General features: G+C 35.6%; 1 protein-coding gene across 1 annotated transcript in view; it reads right to left on the bottom strand.

Moving 5' to 3' along the window:
• The window catches only part of LOC117324899 (adenine DNA glycosylase-like), a 47,806-nt gene that overhangs the window by 20,722 nt on the left and 11,303 nt on the right, over positions 1 to 15,781 (bottom strand). Inside the window, exons 5-9 of the mRNA XM_033880728.1 lie at positions 13,952 to 14,023; positions 13,270 to 13,383; positions 12,120 to 12,217; positions 2,960 to 3,104; positions 759 to 834 (exon numbers count right to left, since the gene is read on the bottom strand). Of these exons, the coding sequence (XP_033736619.1) occupies positions 759 to 834; positions 2,960 to 3,104; positions 12,120 to 12,217; positions 13,270 to 13,383; positions 13,952 to 14,023 (505 nt within the window). The remainder of the gene's footprint in view (positions 1 to 758; positions 835 to 2,959; positions 3,105 to 12,119; positions 12,218 to 13,269; positions 13,384 to 13,951; positions 14,024 to 15,781) is intronic.

Below are 15,781 nucleotides of genomic sequence, written 5' to 3'. Positions count from 1 at the left end.
TGGTACCTACAACATTCTATGTCTGTCCATGGTAACACCATTGGAGTACTGGTATACCTACAACATTCTATGTCTGTCCATGGTAACACCATTGGAGTACTGGTATACCTACAACATTCTATGTCTGTCCATGGTAACACCATTGGAGTACTGGTACCTACAACATTCTATGTCTGTCCATGGTAACACCATTGGAGTACTGGTATACCTACAACATTCTATGTCTGTCCATGGTAACACCATTGGAGTACTGGTACCTACAACATTCTATGTCTGTCCATGGTAACACCATTGGAGTACTGGTACCTACAACATTCTATGTCTGTCCATGGTACCACCATTGGAGTACTGGTATACCTACAACATTCTATGTCTGTCCATGGTAACACCATTGGAGTACTGGTATACCTACAACATTCTATGTCTGTCCATGGTAACACCATTGGAGTACTGGTACCTACAACATTCTATGTCTGTCCATGGTAACACCATTGGAGTACTGGTACCTACAACATTCTATGTCTGTCCATGGTAACACCATTGGAGTACTGGTGTACTACAACATTCTATGTCTGTCCATGGTAACACCATTGGAGTACTGGTACCTACAACATTCTATGTCTGTTGATGGTAACACCATTGGAGTACTGGTACCTACAACATTCTATGTCTGTTGATGGTAACACCATTGGAGTACTGGTGTACCTACAACATTCTATGTCTGTCCATGGTAACATCATTGGAGTACTGGTACCTACAACATTCTATATCTGTTATCACGTTATTTTTGTTGGTGAGAATCTTCCTGGCGGACTTCTGCTTTTCCTGTTCCACCTGGAATGTTAATAAAAGATTTGATGTACTTTAATTATATAACATATTAGTGATGTATTATAATATCACATATCAATCATGGAATTCTGTAAAGCGAACACGTTTGAGCTTTTGGGCTATAGAATATTTGTAGCAAGTTTCATCAAAATCTGTTCATAAATAAAGGTGAGAGAGCGTTAACAAGGACGACGTGCGGACAGCGCAGGGTATACAATAATACGACCTGTCGTTGAGGAGCATATAGTAATACCTTGGTAAACATAGTAATACCCCGGTAAACATAGTAATACCCCGGTAAACATAGTAATAACCTTGTAAACATAGTAATACCCCGGTAAACATAGTAATAACCTGGTAAACATAGTAATACCCCGGTAAACATAGTAATACCCCAGTAAACATAATAATACTCCGGTAAACATAGTAATACCCTGGTAAACATAGTAATACCCCAGTAAACATAGTAATTCCCCAGTAAACATAGTAATTCCCCAGTAAACATAGTAATACCCGGTAAACATAGTAATACCCCGGTAAACATAGTAATACCCCGGTAAACATAGTAATAACCCGGTAAACATAGTAATACCCTGGTAAACATAGTAATACCCCGGTAAACATAGTAATACCCAGGTAAACATAGTAATACCCGGTAAACATAGTAATACCCCGGTAAACATAGTAATACCCCGGTAAACATAGTAATACCCCGGTAAACATAGTAATACCCTTGTAAACATAGTAATACCCTTGTAAACATAGTAATACCCTTGTAAACATAGTAATACCCCGGTAAACATAGTAATACCCCGGTAAACATAGTATTACCCCGGTAAACATAGTAATACCCCGGTAAACATAGTAATACCCTGGTAAACATAGTAATACCCCGGTAAACATAGTAATACCCCAGTAAACATAGTAATCCCCCGGTAAACATAGTAATTCCCCGGTAAACATAATAATACCCCGGTAAACATAGTAATACTCCGGTAAACATAGTAATACCCCGGTAAACATAGTATTACCCCGGTAAACATAGTAATACCCCGGTAAACATAGTAATACCCCGGTAATCATAGTAATACCCCGGTAAACATAGTAATACCCCGGTAAACATAGTAATACCCTGGTAAACATAGTAATACCCCAGTAAACATAGTATTACCCCGGTAAACATAGTAATACCCCGGTAAACATAGTAATACCCCGGTAAACATAGTAATACCCCGGTAAACATAGTAATACCCCAGTAAACATAGTAATACCCCGGTAATCATAGTAATACCCCGGTAAGGATAATAATACCCCGGTAAACATAGTAATACCCCGGTAAACATAGTAATACCCTGGTTAACATAGTAATACCCCGGTAAACATAGTAATACCCCGGTAAACATAGTAATACCCCAGTAAACATAGTAATACCCTGGTAAACATAGTAATACCCCGGTAAACATAGTAATACCCTGATAAACATAGTAATACCCCAGTAAACATAGTAATACCCTGGTAAACATAGTAATACCCTGGTAAACATAGTAATACCCTGGTAAACATAGTAATACCCTAGTAAACATAGTAATACCCCGGTAAATATAGTAATACCCCGGTAAACATATTAATACCCCGGTAAACATAGTAATACCCTGGTAAACATAGTAATACCCCGGTAAACATAGTAATACCATGATAAACATAGTAATACCCCAGTAAACATAGTAATATCCCGGTAAACATAGTAATACCCCAGTAAACATAGTAATACCCTGGTAAACATAGTAATACCCCGGTAAACATAGTAATACCCTGATAAACATAGTAATACCCCGGTAAACATAGTAATACCCCGGTAAACATAGTAATACCCTGGTAAACATAGTAATACCCTGGTAAACATAGTAATACCCTGGTAAACATAGTAATACCCTGGTAAACATAGTAATACCCCGGTAAATATAGTAATACCCCGGTAAACATATTAATACCCCGGTAAACATAGTAATACCCCTGTAAACATTTGAGGGAAATTATAATCTATTACCCTACAATAGGTTTCTTTAAGCCAAAGTTTGCCTCTACATCTTTTTATACGATATATATACAGTAATACATGATGACTGACCTTTGTGTAAGCGAGACAAATCTCTTTGACTGGGCAGTTGTCACAAGACGGTGACTTTGGGGTGCATATGATTGCTCCTAGTTCCATCATTCCTTGATTAAAGTCACCTGCTCGCTCAGGGTCCACTACACTGTTGGCATGGGACCTTAAGTAAGAATAAACAGGAAACCTTTTGTTATAAACATGCTAATATGGCATGTTATAACATGTTTATATGACATCTGTTATAACATGCTTATATGACATCTGTTCTAACATGCTTATATGACATCTGTTCTAACATGCTATGACATCTGTTCTAACATGCCTATATGACATCTGTTCTAACCATGCTAATATGACATCTGTTCTAACCATGCTTATATGACATCTGTTCTAACATGCTAATATGACATCTGTTCTAACCATGCTTATATGACATCTGTTCTAACATGCTAATATGACATCTGTTCTAACCATGCTTATATGACATCTGTTCTAACATGCCTATATGACATCTGTTCTAACCATGCTTATATGACATCTGTTCTAACATGCCTATATGACATCTGTTCTAACCATGCCTATATGACATCTGTTATAACATGCTTATATGACATCTGTTCTAACATGCTTATATGACATCTGTTCTAACATGCTATGACATCTGTTCTAACATGCCTATATGACATCTGTTCTAACCATGCTAATATGACATCTGTTCTAACCATGCTTATATGACATCTGTTCTAACATGCCTATATGACATCTGTTCTAACATGCTATATGACATCTGTTCTAACATGCTATATGACATCTGTTCTAACCATGCTTATATGACATCTGTTCTAACATGCCTATATGACATCTGTTCTAACCATGCTTATATGACATCTGTTCTAACATGCCTATATGACATCTGTTCTAACCATGCCTATATGACATCTGTTCTAACATGCTTATATGACATCTGTTCTAACATGCTTATATGACATCTGTTCTAACATGCTATGACATCTGTTATAACATGCTTATATGACATCTGTTCTAACATGCTAATATGACATCTGTTCTATCCATGCTTATATGACATCTGTTCTAACCATGCTTATATGACATCTGTTCTAACATGCCTATATGACATCTGTTCTAACCATGCCTATATGACATCTGTTCTAACCATGCTTATATGACATCTGTTCTAACATGCTTATATGACATCTGTTCTAACCATGCTTATATGACATCTGTTCTAACATGCCTATATGACATCTGTTCTAACCATGCCTATATGACATCTGTTATAACATGCTTATATGACATCTGTTCTAACCATGCTTATATGACATCTGTTCTAACCATGCTTATATGACATCTGTTCTAACCATGCTTATATGACATCTGTTCTAACCATGCTTATATGATATCTGTTCTAACAATGCTAATATGACATGACATCTGTTCTAACCATGCCTATATGACATCTGTTCTAACCATGCCTATATGACATCTGTTTTACATGCCTATATGACATCTGTTGTAACATGCCTATATGACATCTGTTCTAACCATGCCTATATGATATCTGTTCTAACCATGCCTATATGACATCTGTTCTAACCATGCCTATATGACATCTGTTCTAACCATGCTAATATGACATGACATCTGTTCTAACCATGCTTATATGACATCTGTTATAACCATGCCTATATGACATCTGTTTTAACATGCCTATATGACATCTGTTTTACATGCCTATATGACATCTGTTTTACATGCCTATATGACATCTGTTCTAACCATGCCTATATGACATCTGTTCTAACATGCCTATATGACATCTGTTTTACATGCCTATATGACATCTGTTGTAACATGCCTATATGACATCTGTTCTAACCATGCCTATATGATATCTGTTCTAACCATGCCTATATGACATCTGTTCTAACCATGCCTATATGACATCTGTTCTAACCATGCTAATATGACATGACATCTGTTCTAACCATGCTTATATGACATCTGTTATAACCATGCCTATATGACATCTGTTTTAACATGCCTATATGACATCTGTTTTACATGGCTATATGACATCTGTTTTACATGCCTATATGACATCTGTTTTACATGCCTATATGACATCTGTTCTAACCATGCCTATATGACATCTGTTCTAACATGCCTATATGACATCTGTTTTAACCATGCCTATATGACATCTGTTCTAACATGCCTATATGACATCTGTTTTACATGCCTATATGACATCTGTTCTAACATGCCTATATGACATCTGTTTTACATGCCTATATGACATCTGTTCTAACCATGCCTATATGACCTCTGTTCTAACCATGCCTATATGACATCTGTTCTAACATGCCTATATGACATCTGTTTTACATGCCTATATGACATCTGTTCTAACATGCCTATATGACATCTGTTCTAACATGTTTATATGACATCTGTTCTAACCATGCCTATATGACATCTGTTCTAACCATGCCTATATGACATCTGTTTTAACCATGCCTATATGACATCTGTTTTACATGCCTATATGACATCTGTTTTACATGCCTAAATGACATCTGTTTTACATGCCTATATGACATCTGTTTTACATGCCTATATGACATCTGTTCTAACATGCCTATATGACATCTGTTCTAACATGCCTATATGACATCTGTTCTAACATGCCTATATGACATCTGTTCTAACATGCCTATATGACATGTTTTACATGCCTATATGACATCTGTTCTAACATGCCTATATGACATCTGTTCTAACCATGCCTATATGACATCTGTTCTAACATGCCTATATGACATCTGTTATAACATGCCTATATGACATCTGTTTTACATGCCTATATGACATCTGTTCTAACATGCCTATATGACATCTGTTATAACATGCCTATATGACATCTGTTTTACATGCCTATATGACATCTGTTTTACATGCCAATATGACATCTGTTCTAACATGCCTATATGACATCTGTTCTAACATGTTTATATGACATCTGTTCTAACCATGCCTATATGACATCTGTTCTAACCATGCCTATATGACATCTGTTTTACATGCCTAAATGACATCTGTTTTACATGGCTATATGACATCTGTTCTAACATGCCTATATGACATCTGTTCTAACATGCCTATATGACATCTGTTCTAACATGCCTATATGACATGTTTTACATGCCTATATGACATCTGTTTTACATGCCTATATGACATCTGTTCTAACCATGCCTATATGACATCTGTTCTAACATGCCTATATGACATCTGTTATAACATGCCTATATGACATCTGTTTTACATGCCTATATGACATCTGTTCTAACATGCCTATATGACATCTGTTATAACATGCCTATATGACATCTGTTTTACATGCCTATATGACATCTGTTCTAACATGCCTATATGACATCTGTTCTAACATGCCTATATGACATTTGTTTTACATGCCTATATGACATCTGTTCTAACATGCCTATATGACATCTGTTTTACATGCCTATATGACATCTGTTTTACATGCCTATATGACATCTGTTTTACATGCCTATATGACATCTGTCCTAACATGCCTATATGACATCGGGGGCTCTCATTCGGTTACTTTATTGTAACCTCTTCGATTTGGCCTTTTAAATTCGGGGAATTTCTTGCCCCCAATTCATTATATCATATTTTGTGTATTTATTTCTTATGTAGATGATATGCTTGGGATCGCCCAAGCTCGGGGGTCGCCCCATCTGAAACAGTCTTAGCAGAACTGCCTGCTTTTTAGCTACCAACTGCTTACTCTGTGGCTTGAGGTCGCTCAAGCTAGGTTTCTCTCCTTTCTATTAGTCATAGCTAGCTAAGCTATGATCGCTCTAGCTTGGGGGTTGCATGCCCCTATAGTATAATTAGTATCTTAATTGTTTAGGTGTATCTTTTTAGTAGCGAGTAAAAATTTATTATGTAATATTGTTAGTTGATGTTATTTAGTTGTAAGAATGAGCAGCCCCTAAGAATGCCAAAACCTTTAGGTAATATTTAATATGAGCCTGAACAAGTTATTGGTTCCATTCAATAAATTTTTGACTTTCATACTGTTTTGGTGTGTTGTGTATAAAATGATATTTTGTTTACTAAATAGTTGTTTGTACACAACATTTAAAAACCCCGTCACAGTCTTCATGTTAGTAAATATCTATTTCTAACCTCGCGCCTTTGATCACGTGATGTTCTTGACCAATGGAAATACGTCAGGGGATAGCGCCACCTGCATTCATTTTCAAGCAGCGTGATTATTTGTAGCAGCAGTGTTTTATTCATCATCCACCATCCGCCCCACCTCCACCTTTGATAATTTGCAGTTTTCTTTACTGTTGTTTGTGTATAATTGTTTATATTATATATATAATTACCTTTTAATATTTATATACTGTTGTTTTGTTTTGATTGCCTGTACTTTTCATGTGTATATGTTGTTTTTATTATATGTGTTTACTTATAATATTTATATTTATTACATGTCTTTTTTACTTGTTTCGGGCTCATTTGTTTAGGGGTAAGTAAGGCCTCATGGTGAGACAACACCTGGCAAGCTGGTCTGAGCATTGGATAAACCTACCTCCCTGATTCAGGTTGGGGCAGCCGGCTCGCAGCACCTTTTTGTACATCTGTGTTGGTTAATTATAAGCTTTATTTTATTACATGCTGTCACATTTTTATTTTTATTTTGGGCTGCTCTTCTTAGTACGGAATAGTTAGAGGATATCACTCACAGTAATGAATTTATCACGCCGTGATATTAGCACTTTTAAATTCGGGGAATTTCTTGCCCCCAATTCATTATATCATATTTTGTGTATTTATTTCTTATGTAGATGATATGCTTGGGATCGCCCAAGCTCGGGGGTCGCCCCATCTGAAACAGTCTTAGCAGAACTGCCTGCTTTTTAGCTACCAACTGCTTACTCTGTGGCTTGAGGTCGCTCAAGCTAGGTTTCTCTCCTTTCTATTAGTCATAGCTAGCTAAGCTATGATCGCTCTAGCTTGGGGGTTGCATGCCCCTATAGTATAATAAGTATCTTAATTGTTTAGGTGTATCTTTTTAGTAGCGAGTAAAAATTTATTATGTAATATTGTTAGTTGATGTTATTTAGTTGTAAGAATGAGCAGCCCCTAAGAATGCCAAAACCTTTAGGTAATATTTAATATGAGCCTGAACAAGTTATTGGTTCCATTCAATAAATTTTTGACTTTCATACTGTTTTGGTGTGTTGTGTATAAAATCTGTTTTACATGCCTATATGACATCTGTTTTACATGCCTATATGACATCTGTTCCGATATGTTTGATATAAGATATATGTTCTATAATGGATCAACCGTCTGGTCCTGTCAGATTATAATGTGATTTAATTAATACCTACCACAGTTTACCTGTCAGACTATAATTAATACCTACCACAGTTTACCTGTCAGACTATAATTAATACCTACCACAGTTTATCTGTCAGACTATAATTAATACCTACCACAGTTTATCGTCCAGTCAGACTATAATTAATACCTACCACAGTTTATCGTCCTGTCAGACTATAATTAATACCTACCACAGTTTACCTGTCAGACTATAATTAATACCTACCACAGTTTATCGTCCTGTCAGACTATAATTAATACCTACCACAGTTTATCGTCCTGTCAGACTATAATTAATACCTACCACAGTTTACCTGTCAGACTATAATTAATACCTACCACAGTTTATCGTCCTGTCAGACTATAATTAATACCTACCACAGTTTACCTGTCAGACTATAATTAATACCTACCACAGTTTATCGTCCTGTCAGACTATAATTAATACCTACCACAGTTTATTGTCCTGTCAGACTATAATTAATACCTACCACAGTTTATCGTCCTGTCAGACTATAATTAATACCTACCACAGTTTACCTGTCAGACTATAATTAATACCTACCACAGTTTATCGTCCTGTCAGACTATAATTAATACCTACCACAGTTTATTGTCCTGTCAGACTATAATTAATACCTACCACAGTTTATCGTCCTGTCAGACTATAATCAATACCTACCACAGTTTATCGTCCTGTCAGACTATAATTAATACCTACCACAGTTTATCGTCCTGTCAGACTATAATTAATACCTACCACGGTTTACCTGTCAGACTATAATTAATACCTACCACAGTTTATCGACCTGTCAGACTATAATTAATACCTACCACAGTTTATCGTCCTGTCAGACTATAATTAATACCTACCACAGTTTATTGTCCTGTCAGACTATAATTAATACCTACCACAGTTTATCGTCCTGTCAGACTATAATTAATACCTACCACAGTTTACCTGTCAGACTATAATTAATACCTACCACAGTTTATCTGTCAGACTATAATTAATACCTACCACAGTTTATCGTCCTGTCAGACTATAATTAATACCTACCACAGTTTTACCTGTCAGACTATAATTAATACCTACCACAGTTTATCGTCCCTGTCAGACTATAATTAATACCTACCACAGTTTATCGTCCTGTCAGACTATAATTAATACCTACCACAGTTTATTGTCCTGTCAGACTATAATTAATACCTACCACAGTTTATCGTCCTGTCAGACTATAATTAATACCTACCACAGTTTATCGTCCTGTCAGACTATAATTAATACCTACCACAGTTTATCGTCCTGTCAGACTATAATTAATACCTACCACAGTTTACCTGTCAGACTATAATTAATACCTACCACAGTTTACCTGTCAGACTATAATTAATACCTACCACAGTTTATCGTCCTGTCAGACTATAATTAATACCTACCACAGTTTATCGTCCTGTCAGACTATAATTAATACCTACCACAGTTTACCTGTCAGACTATAATTAATACCTACCACAGTTTATCGTCCTGTCAGACTATAATTAATACCTACCACAGTTTACCTGTCAGACTATAATTAATACCTACCACAGTTTACCTGTCAGACTATAATTAATACCTACCACAGTTTACCTGTCAGACTATAATTAATACCTACCACAGTTTATCGTCCTGTCAGACTATAATTAATACCTACCACAGTTTACCTGTCAGACTATAATTAATACCTACCACAGTTTACCTGTCAGACTATAATTAATACCTACCACAGTTTATCGTCCTGTCAGACTATAATTAATACCTACCACAGTTTACCTGTCAGACTATAATTAATACCTACCACAGTTTATCTGTCAGACTATAATTAATACCTACCACAGTTTATCGTCCTGTCAGACTATAATTAATACCTACCACAGTTTATCGTCCTGTCAGACTATAATTAATACCTACCACAGTTTATCGTCCTGTCAGACTATAATTAATACCTACCACAGTTTATCGTCCTGTCAGACTATAATTAATACCTACCACAGTTTATCGTCCTGTCAGACTATAATTAATACCTACCACAGTTTACCTGTCAGACTATAATTAATACCTACCACAGTTTATCGTCCTGTCAGACTATAATTAATACCTACCACAGTTTACCTGTCAGACTATAATTAATACCTACCACAGTTTACCTGTCAGACTATAATTAATACCTACAACAGTTTATCGTCCTGTCAGACTATAATTAATACCTACCACAGTTTACCTGTCAGACTATAATTAATACCTACCAGTTTACCTGTCAGACTATAATTAATACCTACCACAGTTTACCTGTCAGACTATAATTAATACCTACCACAGTTTACCTGTCAGACTATAATTAATACCTACCACAGTTTATCGTCCTGTCAGACTATAATCAATACCTACCACAGTTTATCGTCCTGTCAGACTATAATTAATACCTACCACAGTTTATCGTCCTGTCAGACTATAATTAATACCTACCACAGTTTATCGTCCTGTCAGACTATAATTAATACCTACCACGGTTTACCTGTCAGACTATAATTAATACCTACCACAGTTTATCGTCCTGTCAGACTATAATTAATACCTACCACAGTTTACCTGTCAGACTATAATTAATACCTACCACGGTTTACCTGTCAGACTATAATTAATACCTACCAGTTTACCTGTCAGACTATAATTAATACCTACCACAGTTTATCGTCCTGTCAGACTATAATTAATACCTACCACAGTTTTACCTGTCAGACTATAATTAATACCTACCACAGTTTATCGTCCCTGTCAGACTATAATTAATACCTACCACAGTTTACCTGTCAGACTATAATTAATACCTACCACAGTTTATCGTCCTGTCAGACTATAATTAATACCTACCACAGTTTATCGTCCTGTCAGACTATAATTAATACCTACCACAGTTTACCTGTCAGACTATAATTAATACCTACCACAGTTTATCGTCCTGTCAGACTATAATTAATACCTACCACAGTTTACCTGTCAGACTATAATTAATACCTACCACAGTTTACCTGTCAGACTATAATTAATACCTACCACAGTTTACCTGTCAGACTATAATTAATACCTACCACAGTTTATCGTCCTGTCAGACTATAATTAATACCTACCACAGTTTACCTGTCAGACTATAATTAATACCTACCACAGTTTACCTGTCAGACTATAATTAATACCTACCACAGTTTATCGTCCTGTCAGACTATAATTAATACCTACCACAGTTTACCTGTCAGACTATAATTAATACCTACCACAGTTTATCTGTCAGACTATAATTAATACCTACCACAGTTTATCGTCCTGTCAGACTATAATTAATACCTACCACAGTTTATCGTCCTGTCAGACTATAATTAATACCTACCACAGTTTATCGTCCTGTCAGACTATAATTAATACCTACCACAGTTTACCTGTCAGACTATAATTAATACCTACCACAGTTTATCGTCCTGTCAGACTATAATTAATACCTACCACAGTTTACCTGTCAGACTATAATTAATACCTACCACAGTTTATCGTCCTGTCAGACTATAATTAATACCTACCACAGTTTACCTGTCAGACTATAATTAATACCTACCACAGTTTATCGTCCTGTCAGACTATAATTAATACCTACCACAGTTTACCTGTCAGACTATAATTAATACCTACCACAGTTTATCCTGTACTGCTTGTCCAGTGCTGTCTCCTCCCATAATCCTCATTCGACACAACACACGGATCACATTTCCATCCACAAGCCCAGTAACCTACATGTTCAATATTTATAAACTTGTAATACAGCTGTCTAATTTAAATACAAACAATTTACTTCCAATCAGACCAGTAGTTCTACTAATTCTATACAACTTGTATCATGACATCACAAATACTTTTCACCAAAGGATATATTCACCATGATGACGGCAGTCTGCAGGGCAGCCTTTGATAACTGTAGATAACTGATATCCTCAAGGGAGGTCAACATGGAAAAGTCAAAGTTGACTGGACCAAGTAAAATATTCGACTTATGTGGCGGTTTTATACTTAAACCATGTTCCTATGTCTGGAGATATACAATAACATTAATGACCAGAACTCATGGGTTGTCTACCCTATATATATGTCAGATAACATGGTGTGACAAAGTAATAAATTAATACAAACATTTATATTTATATCATAACAATGAATTTTTAATGAACAAGAGGCCCATGGACCTTAACAGTCATCTGACTCTAAAGACCCTTGTACTATTGTAGTTACAAACTCATTAGCAAGTGTAGTGGCACTGTAGGCAATGGCGGCCATTGTGGATTTTTGACTGACCAGAAAAATAACCACACTTGGTCAGGACTATCTCAGGATCATTGAAGCCAAGTTTGAGCTGAATCCAGCTGATGGAATTTGAGAAGAAGTTTGAAATAGATGTTGTTTAGGAAAACCTTGATTGCGCAATCATGTTACAAAATGGCTGCCACGGCTGCAAAGCTGAAAAATAACAATACTTTGTTGGCTTCCCTTCCTTAACATCCTAACCAATTTCCAGCTCAATGGCACCCGCGGAACTGGAGATGTTTAAAATGTGTTTTTCAAGATGGCTACCAGCCCAAAAAATAACGCTTTGTCACGACCCTCTCGGGATCATTCCAGGCAAGTTTCAGCTATAATCCCACCATTGGAACTTATGAAGAAGTTTGAAATATGAAAAGTTTACACACGACAGACAAAGAACAATGACTACAGGTCATCTAAAAATGTTGACTTTGTGAATTATTTTTGTGCTGTAAGATTTCAAGTATTTCATGTGAACTGCTCATACCTGATTATAGGCTATTGAAGCTATGGCCCCTGCAGTGTATCGACCGACCCCTGGCAGCAGCCTCTGAAGGTCATCTGCTGTTTTTGGCATCTCACCTCCCAACTCCTCCACAACCTGAACAAAATAATTAATTTCCCATCATCATACATGTATACTTTAAAACCTTCCTATGTTTTCACATCAATCTCGGGGTCAAAGCATATAAATCGTTACAAAATTACAAAACTATGTTGAATGATACAATATATTCCCTGATGCTTAAATAATGTAAGAATTAATACCATAGTTTTTCAAACAAACGTTAATATTGATTTATTAGAATCCAGAATAAAACAGGTGTTATTTCCTTGTATGCAGACTATTTCACCATTGAGCCATCTACATCAAGGTGATTTCTGCAGATACTTTGCTGATTACCACCTTATTCAAATATCACAGTGGACTAGGTTCATTCATAATAAATTTTCTAGTCCTTCATTCCAGCATACAATTGGCCTAATATCAGGTCTCTAAGCTTTCAAGAAATCATTGTTTTAATACAGACTGAAACCTATTTCACCCCTGAGAACTTGAGTAGGCATGCTAAATATCTCAATTTAAAGCTTTTTAACTGTAAGGTTTGAAATAGAGTTGTTAATAGAGTTGAATAGTCAATTAAACACTCTCAGAAAATTTGTCTGACCTTTTTGGCCCCTTCATGGAGTCTGCGTCCCCTTGAGTAGTACCCCAGGCCTGACCATAACTCATTCACTTCCTGAAATATTCAATTTTATGTTTCCATAATTTCCTAGAACGTGAAGTTTCAAACATTGTCATCTGCAATTCAGAAATCTTCAATTTAATATAAATATTTGTTTGAGTGTATCATATATGATTAATAAAATTGAAATATTACCAGGCTATAAAACATTACTGTAACTAGTTTACCAGACTAAAAAACATCACTGTAACTAGTTTACCAGGCTATAAATCATCACAGTAATTAGTTTACCAGGCTATAAAACATTACTGTAACTAGTTTACTGGGCTATAAAACATTACAGTAACTAGTTTACCAGGCTATAAAACATTACTGTAACTAGTTTACCAGACTATAAAACATCACTGTAACTAGTTTACCGGGCTATAAAACATTACTGTAACTAGTTTACCAGGCTATAAAACATCACTGTAACTAGTTTACCAGGCTATAAAACATTACTGTAACTAGTTTATCCGGCTATAAAACATCACTGTAACTAGTTTACCAGGCTATAAAACATCACTGTAACTAGTTTACCAGGCTATAAAACATCACTGTAACTAGTTTACCAGGCTATAAAACATTACTGTAACTAGTTTACCAGGCTATAAAACATCACTGTAACTAGTTTACCAGGCTATAAAACATCACTGTAACTAGTTTACCAGGCTATAAAACACCACTGTAACTTGTTTACCAGGCTATAAAACATCACTGTAACTAGTTTACGAGGCTATAAAACATTACTGTAACTAGTTTACCCGGCTATAAAACATCACTGTAATTAGTTTATCTGGCTATAAAACATCACTGTAACTAGTTTACGAGGCTATAAAACATTACTGTAACTAGTTTACCAGGCTATAAAACATTACTGTAACTAGTTTACCAGGCTATAAAACATCACTGTAACTAGTTTACCAGGCTATAAAACATTACTGTAACTAGTTTACCTGGCTATAAAACATCACTGTAACTAGTTTACCGGGCTATAAAACATCACTGTAACTAGTTTACCAGGCTATAAAACATCACTGTAACTAGTTTATCAGGCTATAAAACATCACTGTAACTAGTTTACCAGGCTATAAAACATCACTGTAACTAGTTTACCTGGCTATAAAACATCACTGTAACTAGTTAACCAGGCTATAAAACATCACTGTAACTAGTTTGCCAGGCTATAAAACATTACTGTAACTAGTTTACCTAGCTATAAACATTACTGTAACTAGTTTACCCGGCTATAAAACATCACTGTAACTAGTTTACCAGGCTATAAAACATTACTGTAACTAGTTTACCTAGCTATAAACATTACTGTAACTAGTTTACCAGGCTATAAAACATCACTGTAACTAGTTTACCAGGCTATAAAACATTACTGTAACTAGTTTACCAGGCTATAAAACATTACTGTAACTAGTTTACCAGGCTATAAAACATTACTGTAACTAGTTTACCAGGCTTTAAAACATTACTGTAACTAGTTTACCAGGCTATAAAACATTACTGTAACTAGTTTACCAGGCTATAAAACATTACTGTAACTAGTTTACCAGGCTATAAAACATTACTGTAACTAGTTTACCAGGCTATAAAACATCACTGTAACTAGTTTATCTGGCTATAAAACATTACTGTAACTAGTTTACCAGGCTATAAAACATTACTGTAACTAGTTTACCAGGCTATAAAACATTAGTGTAACTAGTTTACCAGGCTATAAAACATTACTGTAACTAGTTTACCAGGCTATAAAACATCACT

The sequence above is a fragment of the Pecten maximus genome, chromosome 4 (genome assembly GCF_902652985.1).
Source record: "Pecten maximus chromosome 4, xPecMax1.1, whole genome shotgun sequence".
Classification (NCBI taxonomy): domain Eukaryota; kingdom Metazoa; phylum Mollusca; class Bivalvia; order Pectinida; family Pectinidae; genus Pecten; species Pecten maximus.
This window is presented reverse-complemented; position numbering and strand designations above follow the sequence as displayed.